This window comes from Scyliorhinus canicula, chromosome 5 (genome assembly GCF_902713615.1).
Source record: "Scyliorhinus canicula chromosome 5, sScyCan1.1, whole genome shotgun sequence".
Classification (NCBI taxonomy): domain Eukaryota; kingdom Metazoa; phylum Chordata; class Chondrichthyes; order Carcharhiniformes; family Scyliorhinidae; genus Scyliorhinus; species Scyliorhinus canicula.
The window spans coordinates 200,473,933-200,492,206 of NC_052150.1; the positions used below are offsets into that span (position 1 = coordinate 200,473,933).

The 18,274-nt window shown below is 47.7% G+C and overlaps 1 protein-coding gene across 9 annotated transcripts in view; it reads left to right on the forward strand.

Moving 5' to 3' along the window:
• Positions 1-18,274, forward strand: part of LOC119966517 (disco-interacting protein 2 homolog C) — a 687,551-nt gene that overhangs the window by 392,418 nt on the left and 276,859 nt on the right. For all 9 annotated transcript variants that reach the window (XM_038798337.1, XM_038798340.1, XM_038798339.1 and 6 more), the window contains 2 exons: positions 11,316-11,426; positions 14,212-14,337. In XM_038798337.1, the coding sequence (XP_038654265.1) occupies positions 11,316-11,426; positions 14,212-14,337 (237 nt within the window). The remainder of the gene's footprint in view (positions 1-11,315; positions 11,427-14,211; positions 14,338-18,274) is intronic.

Below are 18,274 nucleotides of genomic sequence, written 5' to 3' on the forward strand. Positions count from 1 at the left end.
GGTCTTTTTCAGGATGGCAGCCGGTGACTAGCGGTGTGTCTCAGGGGTCTGTGCTGGAACCACAACTTTTCACAAGTTATGGTCTTGATGAAGGAGCTGAAAGCACGGTTGCTAAGTTTGCAGATGATACAAAGATCTGTAGAGGGACAGGTAGTATTGAGGAAGCTACGGGGCTGCAGAAGGATTTGGACAAGCTAGGAGAGGGCAAAGAAGTGGCAGATGGAATATAATGTGGAAAAGTGAGGTTATGCACTTTGGAAGAAGGAATGGAGACATAGACTATTTTATAAATGGGAAAATGCTTGGGAAATCAGAAGCATAAAGGGACTTGGGAGTCCTTGTTCACGATTCTCTTAAGGTTAATGTGCATCTTCAGTCAGAAGTTAGGAAGGCAAATGCAATGTTCGCATTCATGGCGAGAGGGCTAGAATCCAAGAGCAGGGATGTACTTCTGAGGCTGTCTAAGGCTCTGGTCAGACCCCATTTGGAGTAATGTGAGCAGTTTTGGGCCCTGCATCTAAGGAAGGATGTGCTGGCCTTGGAAAGGGTCCCGAGGAGGTTCACAAGAATGATCTCTGGGATGAACAGCTTATCGTATGAGGAACGGTTGAGGACTCTGGGTCTGCACTCATTGGAGTTTAGAAGGATGAGGGGGGATCTTATTGAAACTTACAGGATACTGCGAGGTCTGGATAGAATGGACGTGGAGACGATGTTTTCACTTGTAGGAAAAACTAGAACCAGAGGACACAATCTCAGACTCAAGGTACGATCCTTCAAAACGGCATTTTGTGGGCGGGTAACAGCAGCGCTGACCTCCTGAGCAACTGCCTGCCAGGATGGAGAGGTGAGGTTGGTGTGCTTCTTTGAGTCGTCCCTGCGGTAGAGCACATCCCTGTGAGCCAGACAGTTTGAATGAGGGCCTTGATGATGAAAGCAGGTGCTGCCGCCTTCTTGAGGCTACTCTTCTTTTGATTCTGGCTTCCTGACACGATGGAGAGACTCCAGAAGACATGTGGACTGGGATGAGTGATATGAGTGTGCTGGATTGGGGTTTAAATATGGCACCAGAGACCTTCGAACGGACCAACTGGACCAACCAGCTGCTGGCTCGCTAGATAATTGGGAGGGGAAACCGCCTGTGCATATTTAATGAGGTTCCAAGTGCAGAATCTGGTGTGGGATCCCACCATTCTGGTCAGCGGGCAAAGTGACGCCGGAGCTGCCCACGACTCGACCAAGTCTCAACATGGAAAATCTGCCCCTAGGCTCTGCTAAGTTAAAAGAAAGGAGCCAAGATGTAGGCTCTAAATTAACCAATGGGCAGCAGAAATGGGCACAAGAGAAGCCCTGAAGGTCCGAGACGCCAGCCGTGCTGTGGGCCGCTGTATGTTGTGCTGAATCACAATTTGCCTGTTAATTCACAAGTACCTCACACTCTTAACATTCATGGTAAATACATGATAGACATTGGCACGGTTTAATGGAGATGAAACAGACTCCTGTTTTGGGTGAGTTTAGCTGGGTTTTCCCAGTGTTTGCCGCACTGAGAACGACCCCGCTATTAAACGGGACTCTGATCCTTTTCCGGGCCTCGGTGAGGAACCCCCAGCTGAGGCTGCACTTAGGCTCATTCCCTGCGCTAACAAGCTCAGCTCACCACGGTCTCCAGACAACCCCCGACTTACCAATTAGCCGGTTCTCAAGCCTCCCCGCACCCCACCTCAAAAGTGAAGGGCACCCCCTGGCCTGATCCCCAGCATGGGCAAGTTGCCACCTGGGCACCTTGTCACTGCCCAACCTGCCAGTGCCCCTGCCAGTGCCACATGGGCATCCTGGCATTCAGGGTGGCACCAAGGTGCCACTGGCATGGTGCCCAGGTGGCACATCAGGAGTGCCAGGGTACCAACCTGCCCAGAGCCCGACCATCCAGGTGCCCCTGAGTGTCTTGAACCTCAAACATTTTGTTCTACTTGTTTAGAGCATTATTTGTACCCCCCCCCCCCCCCCCCCAACCACAAACCTGGCATCTGGCCAAAGATCATAACACAGAACAACAAACAACTTGGTCCAAAAGTAATAATCTGAAATGCAAGATCCATAGCAACAAAAAGAAAAGGTGCCAAAATGGGGGACAAAAATTTTATAATTTTTGAACTCTAATGTTTTGAGTCCAGAAGACCATGAAGTGCCTAATCAGAAGATATGGGGCTGTTTGAGCAATGCAGCAGGTCAAGAACAGAACTGTGAGCGTGAGAACGAGGTGGTGAATTAAAATGATAAAAACGGAAGGTAGAGATAAAACGGGATAGATAAAATGGGTAGAGATTGATCAGTGAGCCTAACATTGGTAGTAGGGAAGTTGCTAGAGTCCATTACCAGGGATTTTATAGCGCCGAATTTGGAAAGCAGTGGTATAATCAGACAAAGCCAGCATGGATTTACGAAAAAGAAATCGTGCTTGACAAATCTACTAGAATTCTTTAAAAACATAAATCGTAGAGTTGACCAGGGAGATCTGGGGGATGTGGTTTGTTTAGAATTTCAGAAGGCTTTCGACAAGGTCTCACATAGCAGATTACTATGTAAAGTTAAAGCGTATGGGATACTCGAACAGGCGCCGGAATGTGATGACTAGAGGCTTCTCACAGTAACTTCATTGCAGTGTTAATGTGAGCCTACTTATGACAATAAGGATTTTAATTTATTTATTTATTTATTTATTTATTTATGGGATTAGGGTAGTGTCTTGACATGTATGAAAAGTTGGTTAGCAGACAGGAAGCAAAAAGTTGGAATAAATGGGTCCTTTACTGATTGGCAGGCAGTGACTAGTGGGGTACTGCAGGGATCTGTGCTCGGTCCACAACTGTTCACATTATATATCAATGATTTGGATGAGGGGACTAAATGTAGTATCTCAAAATTTGCAGATGATAAAATGTTGAGTGGGAGGGTGAACTGTGAGGAGGATTCAGAGATGCTTCAGTGGAATTTGGACTGACTGAGTGAGTGGGCATATGCATGGGAGATGCAGTATAATCTGGATAAATGTGAGGTTATCCATTTTGGTAGCAAAAATCTGAATGCAGATTATTATCTGAATGAGTAAATTGAGAGAGGTGGATACTCAGCGAGACCTCGTGCATCAGTTGCTGAAAGTAAGCACGCAGGTACAGCAGGCAGTAAAGAAAGCAAATGGTATGTTGGCCTTCATAGCGAGAGGTTTTGAGTACAGGAATAGGGATGTTTTATTACAATTGTATAGGGCAGTATTGTGTGCAGTTTTGATGTCCTTATCGGAGGAAGGATGTTCTTGCCATGGAATGAGTGCAGTGAAGGTTTACCAGACTGATTCTTTGGATGGCAGAACTGTCATATGAGGACAGACTAAATCGTTTAGGATTATATTCATTGGAGTTCAGAAGAGTGAGGGGGTATCTCACAGAAACGTATAAAATTCTAACAGGATTAGGTAGGGTAGATTCAGAAAGAATGTTCCCCATGGTGGGGGAGTCCAGAACTAGGGTCATAGTTTTAGAATAAGGGGTAAACCGTTTCGGATTGAGGTGCGGAGAGATTTATTCACACAGAGAGTGGTGAATCTGTGGAATTCACTACCACAAAAAGTAGTTGAGGCGAAAATATTGTGTCATTTCAAGAAGGAATTAGATATAGTTTTTAGGGCTAAAGGATCAAGGAATATAGAGGAAAGGCGGGATCAGGGTATTGAACTTGATGATCAGCCATGATAATGAATGGCAGAGCAGGCTTGAAAGGCCGCATGGCCTCCTCCTCCTATTTTCTATGATAAGCAACCAGAAGCTTGTGGTCATGCTTGTAGATTGAGTAGAGGTGATCCGAGAAGAGGATAGCCAATCTGCATTTGGTCTCCCCAGTATAGCGGAGACCACATTCTGCATCTGGCACACTCATGTCCTTTAGGAAAGGAAATCTGCCATCCTTGCCTGGTTTGGTCTATATGTAACTTCTGCCCCATAGCAATGTGGTTAAATGGCCTAGCAAGACACTCAGTACAAGGGGAGTTTGGGGAAGGCAATAAATGTGGCCCAGCCAGTGATGCCCACATCCCATGAATGAATTTTTAAAACACTATCTGATCTTAATTTATCCAATCTCTCTGCTTTTTTAATATTTATTTTAATCTCGGGAAACTAAGTTTTTGCCTTAGTTTTAATTTATTGACTTTACTCTGTTTCCTTTCTCTCAGTGGTGTGGGCAACTTTAAGTAAAATGTAACTTTTGTTGGACGAACGTAGACCCTTCAGATATTCACATTTAACCCAGGCAGAGTTGGTGCTGGTGAAATAAACATCCTGAATCTTTGGTTCAGTCTGCCTATTGTCGGTCTTAATGATCTAATGATTTCATAATTCTTCAATTAAAACAATCCAGGTTTGTTCCTAATATTAAGAACATAAGAACTAAGAGCAGGAGTAGGCCATCTGGCCCCTCGAGCCTGCTCCGCCACTCAATGAGATCATGGCTGATCTTTTTTGTGGACTCAGTTCCACTTACCCGCCCGCTCACCATAATCTTTTATTCCTCTACTGTTCTAAAATCTATCTATAGTTGCCTTAAAAACATTTAACGAGGTAGCCTCAACTGCTTCACTGGGCAGGGTATTCCACAGATTCACTACCCTTTGGGTGAAGAAGTTCCTCCTCAACTCAGTCCTAAATGTGCTCCCCCTTATTTTGAGGCTGTGCTCCCTAGTTCTAGTTTCACCCGCCTGTGTAAACAACCTCCGTGCTTCTATCCTATCTATTCCCACCATAATCCCAGTCTACAGTACTCCAGGTGTGGCCTCACCAGCACCATATACAGCTGCAACGTAACCTCCCTACTTTTAAACTCCATCTCTAGCAACAAAGGACAAAATTCCATTTGCCGTCTTAATTACTTGCTGCATCTGCAAACCAACTTTTTCTGATTCATGCACAAGGACACCCAGGTCTATCTGCACAGCAACATGCTGTGATTTTTTTTACCTTTGAAACAATAGTCCATTTTGCTGTTATTCCTACCAGAATGGGTGACCTCGGGCGGAATTCTCCGCTCCCGCGAAAAATCGGGAAGGCCGTCGTGAACTCGGCCGAGTTTCACGACGGCCTCGGAGGCCGCTCCTCTCACCTTATTCACCGCCACCCGGGGGGCTAGGAGCGACGCTCCGTTACTCTCGGCCGCCGGGCTTTGACGCTTGCGTCAAGGTGGCGCGCCCAGAATGATGCGACGGCGGCGCCTAAGTGACGTCAGCCGTGCATGCGCAGGTTGGTCGTCTCCAAGCCGCGCATGTGCGGCTGACGCCACGATGGCTGACGGCTCAATCCCGCTCATGCACGGTTGCTGTCTTCCCCTCCGCTGCCCCGCAAGACGTAGCGGCTTGATCTTGCGGTGGGCACCGATCGCGGGCCAGTCCCCTCCCGAGCACGGCCGTGGTGCTCACTCCCCTCTCCGCCCCCTACAAGCTTCAAACCAGCGTTTGGCATCATGTTCACGACGGCAGCGACCAGGTGTGGTTGCCGCGGTTGCGAACGGCAGGCCGCTCGGCCCATCCGGGTCGGAGAATCGCCGGTTGCCGTGAACAACGGCGAGCGGCGATTCTTCTGTGGTGATAACCACTGTTGGGGGATGTATGGCTGTACCTGTAATACAGGTTCCTCCGGTAAGCCCCTGCCGGCTAGCTCCGCCCACAGGGAGCTTGTGTATAAATATGCGTGAGTCACTCAGATCCTATTCTACAGTTGCAGCCGGAGGAATAGCATCACACAGCAATAAAGCCTCGATTGTACATGTCCATGTCTCTCGTCTTTGAGTGCAATTGTTAGCGCTACAATTTATTGCTGTGTGATTTTCCGTTCACCATGGACATCAGGATCAAGCCTGACCGTCTGCAGCTGGATCCGCAGTCGCCTCACACCAGGAAAGACTTTGTTCACTGGCTTGCAGTCTTCGAGGCCTATATCTCTTCAGCAGACCCTCCCCCGACGGAGGCTCAAAAGAAACAACTCCTGTACTCAAGATTTAGCTCTAGTGTCTTTCCGCTAATTCGAGATGCTCCTGACTACACCAGAGCTATGGAACTGCTTAAGCAGAACTATGCACAGTCGACGAACACCCTGTTTGCGAGACATCTACTCTCTACTTGTGTCCAACAGCCGGGTGAGTCGATTGAGGACTTCTGGAGGGCCCTTATACCTCTGGTACGAGACTGTGACTGCCGGGCCCTCACAGCCATGGAACACTCTGATTTACTCATGCCCGATACCATTGTTACAGGCATGGCATCGGACACCATCCGGCGACGACTGCTGGAATGGCCCCCCAGACCCACCCGTCCTACCCCTCGTGGACCCCGCAACTGCCCCCCCCCAGCAGCCGCCCCCGCGCACTACGCCTGTGCTGCTCGCCGCACCGCGCTCCCTGGGGGTCCCCGCTGTTACTTCTGCGGTCAGCAGAAGCACCCCCGCCCACGATCTGCAAAGCTTGTGGCAAGAAAGGCCACTTTGCAGCGGTGTGTCAGTCCCGGACGGTTGCCGCTATCGCGCCCCCGTTCCTCCCCTCGCCTCAGCCGATCGCACAATGGGCCCTGCCGTCCGCTTCCCCCGACCCCACGTGCGATCAGTGGACGCCGCCATTTTTCGCCGCCCCTGCCACGTGCGCTCCATGGGGGCCGCCATCTTCATCCCCCACCGCCATGTGCGTTCCATGGGCACCGCCATCTTGTCCCGACCCCACAACGTGCGCTCCATGGGCGCCACCATTTTGTCCGCCGCCATCTTCTCCCACACAGGTACTCCAGACGCCGCCATTTTGTCCTCCCGGGACGGGGCCACGGGTCGCTACCGCTCCTCATCGGACTCATCTGACTCGACTGCCGATCGCCCGCTACTCGCCTCCGTTACGCTCGACCAGTCGCGTCCTCGCAACCTGGCACCCTCTTCCACATCGGTGCTGGTCAACGGTCACGTGACCTCCTGCCTCATCGACTCCGGAAGCACCGAGAGTTTCGTCCACCCGGACACGGTAAGGCGCTATTCCCTTGCAGTCCATCCCGCCAACCGGCAGATCTTTCTCGTTTCCGGTTCCCACTCTGTCCCGACCCGGGGTTTCTGCCTGGTTAAACTTACTGTACAGGGCGTGGAATTCGACCGTTTCCATCTGTACATTCTCCCCAACCCCAACCTCTGCGCGTCACTCTTACTAGGCCTGGATTTACAGTGCAATCTCCAGAGCCTCACCCTCAAATTCGGCGGACCCCTAACTCCCCTCACCGTTTGCGGCCTCGCGACCCTCCAGGTCGAGCCTCCCTCCCTCTTTACCAATCTGACTGCAGATTGCAAGCCCGTCGCCACCAGGAGCAGACGATACAGCACCCAGGACAAGGCCTTCATCAGGTCCGAAGTCCAGCGGCTGCTTCGGGAGGGTATCATCGAGGCCAGCAACAGTCCTTGGAGAGCCCAGGTGGTAGTGGTTAAGACCGGGGAGAAGCACAGGATGGTCGTGGACTACAGCCAGACCATCAACCGGTACATGCAGCTCGACGCGTACCCCCTCCCCCGCATTTCTGATATGGTCAATCAGATTGCACAGTACCGGGTCTTCTCTACTATTGACCTGAAATCCGCCTACCACCAGCTCCCCATCCGTAAATCGGACCGTCCCTACACTGCCTTCGAGGCAGACGGTCGTCTGTACCAATTTCTTAGGGTTCCCTTCGGCGTCACGAATGGAGTCTCGGTATTTCAACGAGAAATGGACCGAATGGTTGACCGGTACGGACTGCAGGCCACCTTCCCGTACCTCAACAATGTCACCATCTGCGGCCATGACCAGCAGGACCATGACGCCAACCTTTCTAAATTCCTCCACACCGCATCTCTCCTTAATCTCACGTGCAACAAGGAGAAGTGCGTGTTCCGCACAGAGCGCTTAGCCATCCTCGGCTACGTAGTCCAAAAAGGACTACTGGGGCCCGACCCCGACCGCATGCGCCCCCTCATGGAGCTCCCACTGCCCCAAAGCCCTCAAACGCTGCCTGGGGTTCTTTTCCTATTACGCCCAGTGGGTCTCACAATACGTGGACAAGGCCCGCCCACTTATCCAGGCCACACATTTTCCCCTCACGGCCGAGGCACAACAGGCCTTCGCCTGCATTTGATCTGATCTAGCCAAGACCGGGATGCACGCAGTAGATGAGACACTGCCTTTTCAAGTAGAAAGCGACGCTTCAGATGTCGCCCTTGCCGCCACACTGAATCAGGCAGGCAGACCCGTGGCATTCTTTTCACGCACCCTCCACGCCTCCGAAATTTGACATTCCTCTGTTGAAAAGGAGGCCCAGGCAATCGTTGAAGCGATGCGGCACTGGAGGCATTACTTGGCCGGCAGGAGATTCACTCTCCTCACTGACCAACGGTCGGTAGCCTTCATGTTCAACAACACGCAGCGGGGCAAGATCAAGAATGATAAAATCTTGCGGTGGAGCATCGAGCTCTCCACCGTTAACTACGAGATCTTGTATCGCCCCGGCAAGCTCAACGAGTCCCCAGACGCCCTCTACCGAGGTATATGTGCCAGCGCACAAGTGAACCAGCTCCGTGCCTTGCACGAGAGCCTTTGCCATCCGGGGGTCACTCGCTTGTACTATCTAATCAAAGCCCGCAATCTGCCCTACTCCGTCGAGGAAGTACAGACCGTCACCAGAGACTGCCAGGTCTGTGCCGAGTGCAAGCTGCACTTCTACTGGCCAGATCGCGCGCGCCTGGTGAAAGCGTCCTGACCCTTTGAACGCCTCAGCGTGGACTTCAAAGGGCCCCTCCCCTCCACCGACTGCAACACATACATCCTTAGTGTGGTCGATTAATTTTCTAGGCTCCCCTTCGCCATCCCATGCCCGGATATGACGTCTGCCACCGTCATCAAGGCCCTGGATTCCATTTTCGCTCTGTTCGGTTTCCCCGACTACATCCACAGTGACAGTGGATCCTCGTTCATGAGTGATGAGCTGCGTCATTTCCTGCTCAGCAGGGATATCGCCTCCAGCAGGACGACCAGCTACAACCCCCAGGGAAACGGCAGGTAGAGAGGGAGAATGGGACAGTATGGAGGACAGTCCAGCTGGCCCTACGGTCCAGGAACCTCCCAGCCGCTCGCTGGCAGCAGGTTCTCCCTGACGCGCTCCATTCCATTCGGTCACTAGTGTGCACCGCAACTAACAGTACACCCCATGAACGTGTTTTTGCCTTCCCTAGGAAGTCTACATCCGGGGTGTCGCTCCCGACTTGGCTCACGACTCCGGGCCCAGTCCTTCTCCGTAGGCATGTCCGGCACCACAAGGCGGAACCCCTGGTGGACAAAGTACGCCTTCTCCACGCCAACCCTCAATATGCCTACGTGGAGTTCCCCGACGGCCGCCAGGACACAGTCTCGCTCCGGCACCTGGCTCCCTCAGGTGCCGATCCCATGCCCACGCCACTTTCCCCCCCCACGCCACCCTCCTTTTCCCTGGTGCCCCCGTATTCATCCCCACCAGGTCCATCCCTCGTCCCCTTGCCCACACTGGAGGACACGGAAGATTTTGGCTCGCTCTCGGAGTCATCCCGCCAGCAGCCAGCACCAACACCGCCAGCACCTGCACCATCATTGCCATCACCGCCTGGGCCGACGTCGCTACCACAGCTACGCCGATCACAGTGGAACGTTCGATCGCCGATTCGGCTCAACCTGTAACCTGTAACCGGATGGACTCTTGGTTTTCTTTGTTTGAACCCTTTTGTAAATATATCATCCTTTGTACTATAGTTACACGTCACCCCCGCCGGACTCATTTTTTTTTACAGGAGGTGAATGTGGTGATAACCACTGTAGATATCTGTACTTGCAGTAGGGGGATGTATGGGTGTACCTGTAATACAGGTTCCTCCGGTAAGCCCCTGCTGGCTAGCTCCACCCACAGGGAGCTTGTGTATAAATATGCGTGTGAGTCACTCAGATCCTATTCTACAGTTGCAGCCGGAGGAATAGCATCACACAGCAATAAAGCCTCGATTGTACATGTCTCTCGTCTTTGAGTGCAATTGTTAGCGCCACATCTTCCGAACGGGGGTGGGAGAATTGCGGGGGGTGCCAGGGGGGCGTGTCGTGAGTCGCCCGGCCCTCCTGCGATTCTCCCGTCTGGCGTGGGGAGCGGAGAATCGCGCCCCTCACATTTATGAACATTGAACTCCCTTTGCCAGACCCTTGCCCACTCACTTAAACAATCTATATCCCTCTGCAGACTTTCAGTGTCCTCTGCACACTTGGCTGTACTGCTTTTCTTGTTGTCATCTACAAACGACACATTACACTTGGTCCCCAACTCCAGATCATCTATGTAAATTGTGAACGATTGTGGACCCAACACTGATCCCTGAGGCTCACCACTAGCCACTGATCAGCAATCAGAATAACACCCATTTATCCCCACTCTTTGTTTTCTGTCAGTTAACCAATCCTCTATCCATGCTAATACATTACCTGTAATGTCATGCATCTTTATCTTATGCACCAGCTTTTTGTGCGGAACCTTGTCGAATGCCTTCTGGAAATCCAGGTACACCACATTCATTGGTTCCCCATTGTTCACTGCATTCGTAATGTCATAGAATCGTAGAATTTACAGTGCAGGAGGAGGCCATTCGGCCCATCGACTCTGCAGTGGCCGTTGGCAAGGGCAATTTAGCATGGCCAATCAACCTAACCCACACATCTTTGGACTGTGGGAGGAAACCCACGCAGACACGGTGAGAACGTGCAGACTCCGCACGGACAGTGACCCAAGCCGGGAATCGAACCTGGCACCCTGGAGCTATAAAGCAACGGTGCTGACCACTGTACTACTGTGTCGCCCACGAAGTGTCCTCAAATATTTCGACTAAATTAGTCAAACATGACCTGCCTTTCATGAACCCATGCTGCATCTACCCAATGGGACAATTGAACAGTATTGATGTAATATAGTTGAAAGGATTAGAAACTAAAAGTACCAGAGTAGATAAACTAAAAGTGAAAGCCACCAGATTACCACTGCCAACAAAAAATATAGATTGTCAAAGAAGCAAGCAAATTAATACCCAACTGATCTCGTTGAAGGGCAGTTATAGTTTTCAAATGTAACAACTGTATCATCTTTAAATGTGGAAACTGCACTCCCTCGTGGATGTTGATCAGAAACATAATCATCATCCTGCTGACACTCGGTTCACATTTTGAATTGTGTTACAGTGAATATTGTTTCTTCACCTTTGACACAGGAGTGGAATCTTCACTGCCACAAGAGCGTCGAACGCCAGTCACACCATCATCCTCCTCCAGGTACCACCGTCGCCGGTCGTCAGGGTCACGAGATGAACGTTACAGATCAGGTATGACAGTAGCTCAACTTTCACTCTTGTGCGTGTGACGAGGTTTGCATTAGAATGCAAATACATTTCTACAGTTATAGAACCAACCAAATCTATTTTTAACTGCTTCATGCTGTTGTGGTGTTACTACACCTGTAGAAATTATTCTATTTCCCACCTTGTCCCCCCCCCCCCCAAAAAAAAAACATTTGTGGTGTGAGCCTCGTTGCGACAGTAACTACAAGAGTATTTTTAAGTAACCCTGGTGTTGTTACAGCTGCGATGTTTCTCCTGTGGTTCTAAAACTAGTTACTTGTCAGACAAAGGTTTCAGTTCAAGCTGAAGAAAATTCTGGCAGTGCTCACAACCAAAGTAAAAATCAAGGCTGTGCACTTTTAAAAATTTATGTAGATTGAAATGCATTTTATGATGAGCCCTCTTTTATTTGAGTAACAACTTGCTTCCTTACATTGGGTTACATTCCTACACTAGATTCTGGAGGTCTCTCCTCATCCATCCTTCCACACCTGCCCATACCACAGCAGAATTGCCTTGACCCCTCCCTTTTCACTCCATTTCCCCGATTATGATTGTCGTGGTCTTGTCTCTGTACTTTTCGTCTTGTGTGAAACTGTTGGATGAACAGTAGTTCTCTTTCCCCAAGCTAATTCTCCTATCCTAAACGGATATAATAGGTGATTGAACATCACCATTGATTATTTGTTTACTTAATACATCAGTAATATTATTCCCAACTGTTAATGAATATTGTTAATTAATAATGGCTTCATATAAACTTTGAAACTAAGGTTGCCTTTTCATAATTATGATGTGGAGATGCCGGCGTTGGACTGGGGTGAGCACAGTAAGAAGTCTTACAACTTCTTACTGTTTTCATAATTAGGCTTTCTGATGGAGAAACCATTTTATAATTGAGTTCTTTCAGTATTTAGTGCTCTAAACAAACTCTTTCAATGTTAAATAAATTGAATTTTCCATTTGTCAGTTCCATGAAAGGAAATATTCTAATGATTATATAACCTTTATTATTGTTACAAGTAATCTTACGTTACACTGCAATTAAATTATTATGAAAATCCCCTAGTCGCCATACTCCGGCGCCTGTTCGGGTACACAGAGGGAGAATTTAAAATGTCCAATGCACCTAACAAGCACATCTTTCCATAGAATTTAGAGTGCAGAAGGAGGCCATTCGGCCCATCGAGTTTGCACCGGCTCTTGGAAAGAGCACCCTACCCAAGCCCACACCTCCACCCTATCCCCATAACCCAGTAACCCCACCCAACACTAAGGGCAATTTTGGATACTAAGGACAATTTTGGATACTAAGGACAATTTAGCATGGCCAATCCACCTTTCGGGACTGATGGGAGGAAACCGGAGCACCCGGAGGAAACCCATGCAGACACAGGGAGAAGGTGCAGATTCCACACAGACTGTGACCCAAGCGTTAATCAAACCCAGGTCCCTGGCACTGTGAAGCATCAGTGCTAACCACTGTGCTACCGTTACAGAACTTAATTTCAAATGTAAATAGTCCCAACCCAAATGAGTGGTTGGGATTATGGGGTGCGGAATCAAGAGGCCTCTGTGGGAGAGGATATGGGAAGAGAGACTGGGACCGTGAGGGACAGGGAAAGTCGGAGACTTCATATGGGGCAGCACGGTAGCATGGTGGTTAGCATAAATGCTTCACAGCTCCAGGGTCCCAGGTTCAATTCCTGGCTGGGTCACTGTCTGTGCGGAGTCTGCACGTCCTCCCTGTGTGTGCGTGGGTTTCCTCCGGGTGCTCCGGTTTCCTCCCACAGTCCAAAGATGTGCGGGTTAGGTGGATTGACCATGCTAAATTGCCCGTAGTGTCCTAAAAAAGTAAGGTTAAGGGGGGGGTTGTTGGGTTACGGGTATCGGGTGGATACGTGGGTTTGAGTAGGATGATCATGGCTCGGCACAACATCGAGGGCTGAAGGGCCTGTTCTGTGCTGTACTGTTCTATGTACTGTTCTATGTTCTATGGTGGGAGTTGGAGACTTCGTTGGTGGGGAAATGGTTGGAGACCTCATTTGGGGATTGTTGGGTGGGTTGTACTGGTTTGATGGCTGAAGGCCTTGGTAGGGGAGAAAGCCATTGGTGGGGGAGGGGTGGGGGATTTTAGAGACTTTTGATGGGTGGGGTTGTCATCAGTGGTTGCTGAGGTGGCAGGGAGTGGAACTTGAAGTTTTTGGTGGCAGTGGATTGGGCTGTGGGAGGATCATCAGAGACCTTGGAGGGAGGAGGCCTCGGCTAGGGGCAGGGAGGTGGATGGGTGGGGTCGGTGCATCTTGGTTGTGAAGGGGTGGCTGTGAGCTTGGAAATTGTTGCAACCTTCTTTTATGGCTTGCTGTGTTAATAAATGTGATTGAACTCCATAGTAAAATGGAGAATTAATAATTAAGAGTTAATGAGAGAAAGAAAAGGAAGTGTCAGTGCACTTCACCTTTCTACTTAGCAGGACTTCTGAATCTTGTTTGGAAAAAAGTTACATGTCAAATTATTCCCTTTTAATGCAGCGATTCTTTAAAGACTACGAGTACAGTAGGACCTTCCTGCATGAAGACACTACTTGAATAAATAATGGTCAGGATCTGTTGTATAAGTATCCATTAATAATTTATAAGTAAGATGTATGTCTCTGACAATATGTTTCTGAAGGGGATTCCTTCACGATGTGCATTCAAAAGTGAATGTTTATGTAAATTTAAATTTCTGCAAGAATGTTTAATATTTGCACTCTTTTTCCTTTTTGCAGATGTACATACAGAGGCTGTCCAGGCTGCTCTTGCCAAACATAAAGAGAGAAAGATGGCAGTTCCTATGCCATCGAAACGACGCTCTCTGGTAGTGCAAACCTCAATGGATGCCTATACACCGCCAGGTAAATTGAAACAATTCCATTCCATTGAATTGTAACCACCCATTGAACTTGTGCTGTGCCTTTATACAGCAAATTGTGAGTAGTGTGCAGTTCATAGAATTCTGACAGTGCAGAAGGAGGCCTTTCGGCTTGTCAAGTCTGCACTGACCCTTCAAAAGAGCGCCCTACCTAGGCCCGATCCCCATAACCCCACTAACCTTTGGACACCTCGGGGCAATTCAGCATGGCCAGTCCACCTAAAGTAAATTAAATTTCAAAATTACAACACAGCGAAGAAGATGTTGAATTCTGCAGCTATGATAATTGTCACCGTTTTTCAGCACACAGATAGTTTCCTGTCTGTGTTTACTTTCTGAGAATCCTACGTGTTTCAAATGAGGATAATTGATCAAGTCTTGAAAACATTGAAAGCGCAGCGTGCAATTATTGTAGCACTATATTGTCTTATGTCAGCTGTGCACAATAAATTATGTAGGATTATATGGGAAATCTCTTCAATTGCAGCACTTGAAAAACATTTGGGAAGACTAATTTGGACTAAATTAAAAATGAAAATGGATCTCTTCAACTGTTTCTTCCTAGAGTAGTGACGGCTTCGCTAGGAATTCTTTCATGTTACTCGCTAATAAGAAAGAAAAGTAGAGGTGTTGAAATCATTTTTCATGGAAATTCTCTTCAATTTCTAAAATCTTTTTCCAGCAACCTACCCATCCCATCATGCACAAGAAGCTGATAGAGATGTATGGCTTCATTCAATGAATGATTAAAGTCCATTTCCTCTCCGTTACATATTTTTTTATCCCCTGTCCCTATATTTTTCTAAACACACCAGATCTGACTCGAGACCTGTTTTGTCAATACGTTGGTTGGTTACTCTGTGAATTGTATTCATTCTCCCCATTTGGTAGACGACTGATCCAGTCTCTCAGGCCTGAGGATAGCATGGCATTGTTTAGGAGTTAATCGTGTGCGCGATGGAGGAAGTGAACTTGCATCCTATTATTTGATGGCAGAATGCACTTCTTATTATAACAGTCTGACCTTTTCCAATTTTCTGCTGCCTCTACTTTTGTGATGTATCCACATTAGTAGCACGTTACGGGCAGTTCTGATGAGGATTGATGTACATGAAGACTTGTATTGAGACCTGAGGGGGGAAGAGGTTTTCATTCCAATAGTCTAGGCTCAAATTTAAACTCGAGATGAATAATTGTTCCATCCGTTCCCTGTAAACGAGACTCGTCAACAAAAATGTTTCAGGGCAGCTTAGTCATTTGTTCGTTTACAATTATTTTAAAAAGCCGAAATACCTTTGAAGGATTCAGTCAAAATAAAACTCCATATATGAGCATATGAAAAAAAAGAACCGTTTGTTTATTTTGAAAATTAATTATCTTGCTTCTAAATATGTAGAATGATAAGCACCTGAACCTTCAATATGCAAATCCTTTATTTGATCACCAGCTTCATCTGGTAAATCTAAATTGCAGCATAACAGTGGTGGGACTCTTTAAGAAGTGCAACTAATGGATGATACCATAGTTTGTTGGAATAGTGAGAGGGGATTATCTCTGGCATCAACTTTTTATTCTTATCCACTTAAAGACCGAAGACTAAATCCTCCCGTCCCCCCTACCATGGGAATCGTCATGGGTGGAATTTGACCAAAAAGTAGAAGGTTCATTGACCTTGGATGGTAGTTTCTGGTCCTGGACAGGTGGGACTGGGAAATCCCACCCTGAGTCTCTAGACCATGCTACCTTTCTACAGTCAGTTGTTTCATGATTTTGGTAATGCTTCAATTTTTGGGGGTACTGTGTCCAAGGCCTTCAAAATTGCCATTATGCCTCCTTCCCCCGTGTAGCCCAATTCCAACCTCCCTTTCCTCTCCAAGGTTCAATGTCTTTGCACCCAATTCTCCTGCCGTGCTATCTGAATCCCTTCAGTAGGGTTATATTCCAACTCGCATCACTGAAACTATATTAGCCTTGAGTTAATGATGGAGTTCTCAGGGCAGCACGGTGGCGCAGTGAGGTTAGCCCTGCTGCTTCACTGCGCCGAGGTCCCAGGTTCAATCCCGGCCCTGGGTCACTGTTCGTGTGGAGTTTGCACATTCTCGCCGTGTTTGCATGGGTTTCACCCCCACAACCCAAAGATGTGCAGGATAGGTGGATTGAACTTGCTAAATTGCTCCTTAATTGGAAAAAAAATGAATTGGGTACACTAAATTTTTTTAAAAATAAACAAAAAAGAAAAAGATGGCGTTCTCAGTGACTATAAAAATAGTACATTCTCCTTCCCCGCATTTCTTGGCATCACCATCTCTTTTAAGGTAGTTAATCATTTCCTTCTCTTCGACCCTCATTTGGTTCTGTTTATACCTGCCTTGCTTTCTCATTGCAGTAGAATAATGCTTTCTGGGTTTAATTTTAGTTCTTAAAAAGTAGAGGTTCTAAAGATGTGAAAGTTGCTACGTAAATCCTATTTATCAAGTGTGTAATGTGCATGAATAAATAACATGTTTTGGGATAGGCCTTTCAAACTTCAAGGATTATGCATTATACTTCAAAAACAAAATAAGAGAAACTAGAAAGTTAATAATATTGTATTTTCTTCAGACCGTAACAGTTTATCAGAGGATTTGCCAACCTACAGATTAATAATTAATCTTTTATTGACCTCAGGATCTGCCACGAGCAGTTAGGGTCAAATTTTCCAATTAGTGACAGGAACCACAAATCGATGAATTTCCCAAAGTTGCGATATGAATTTCAAAAAGGCCATTCATACGGAATATTTATCCTTAAGAGGCAGAGGCGGCTAATCCACATGTCCTAACCTGCACGCCTTTGGACTGTGGAAGGAAACCAGAGCGCCCAAGAAAATCCATGCTGACAGGGAGAATGCAAACTCCACACAGACAGTCACCCAAGGCTGGAATCAAACCCAGGTCCCTAGTGCTGTGAGGCAGAAGTGCTAGCCATTATGCCATTAAGCTTGCCAAAATAGGTCCGAGACAGGCAGATGCAGATGTGGGCAAAAAGCCCACCTCCGGGGTCTAAGTTCTATTCACAGTTGTTCGGCTCCCTCATCCTCATAGCTCTTCCATACCACATGCCATGTCCATGCCCCATTTGCCATCATACACCCTCCATGCCCCTTCATGTTAATGACCCCTCTATATACCCATGGCCCTTTGATATGCCCTCCATAATCCTCATGCATCCTTCAAACCCGAACCTCCAGGAGCAATTAGAACCTGTATGATAACACTGCCAAGTCTTTGAAGAGCTCTTGAAACTATCAAAATAAGAAAACAGGAATTTAAAATACCCTTGGAGAAAAGTCACTTCTTGTAAGCTTATTAAGCTGCTAATCAAATATAGCCAATGTAAAAAGCTTTGATCTGCTTAATATCGCAAACCTTGCCCAAATGAACAAACATGCACTGAGAATCCACTTCAAAGAAAGAGAGCGTGTTGCAAGCTCATAAAACTTTAAGTGAAACAAATATTTAGTGCCAGTTGCACCTGTGTTAACATTCGTCTTGGGGCTGAATCCATTAGTGGGACTTCGAGCTCACCCTGGCATTCACAATGAGACCATTTGGCAAAACCGGTTTCAGGATATCTCCTCGGAAGTAAGTTGTAATCTTCTTGCTTTTCAGTAAGGCCTTTGGTGGAGTTCCATTGACGAGGCAGACACTGAAAATAAAGAAGTGGGAATCATTGAAAATATCCTGCATTGAATAAATAATAGGCTGCCAGAAACCTAGAGAACACTGGTACGGGGATTGTCAACAATCTGGGAGAAGGTTGCCAGTGAGGTTCCAGATTTAGAAATAATCTGAAACTAATGATCATAAGTACAGTGGCTAAACCTGCCGATGACATAGAGTTTACAAAGGTGGCAGACTCTACAGTTGAACAGGACAAGC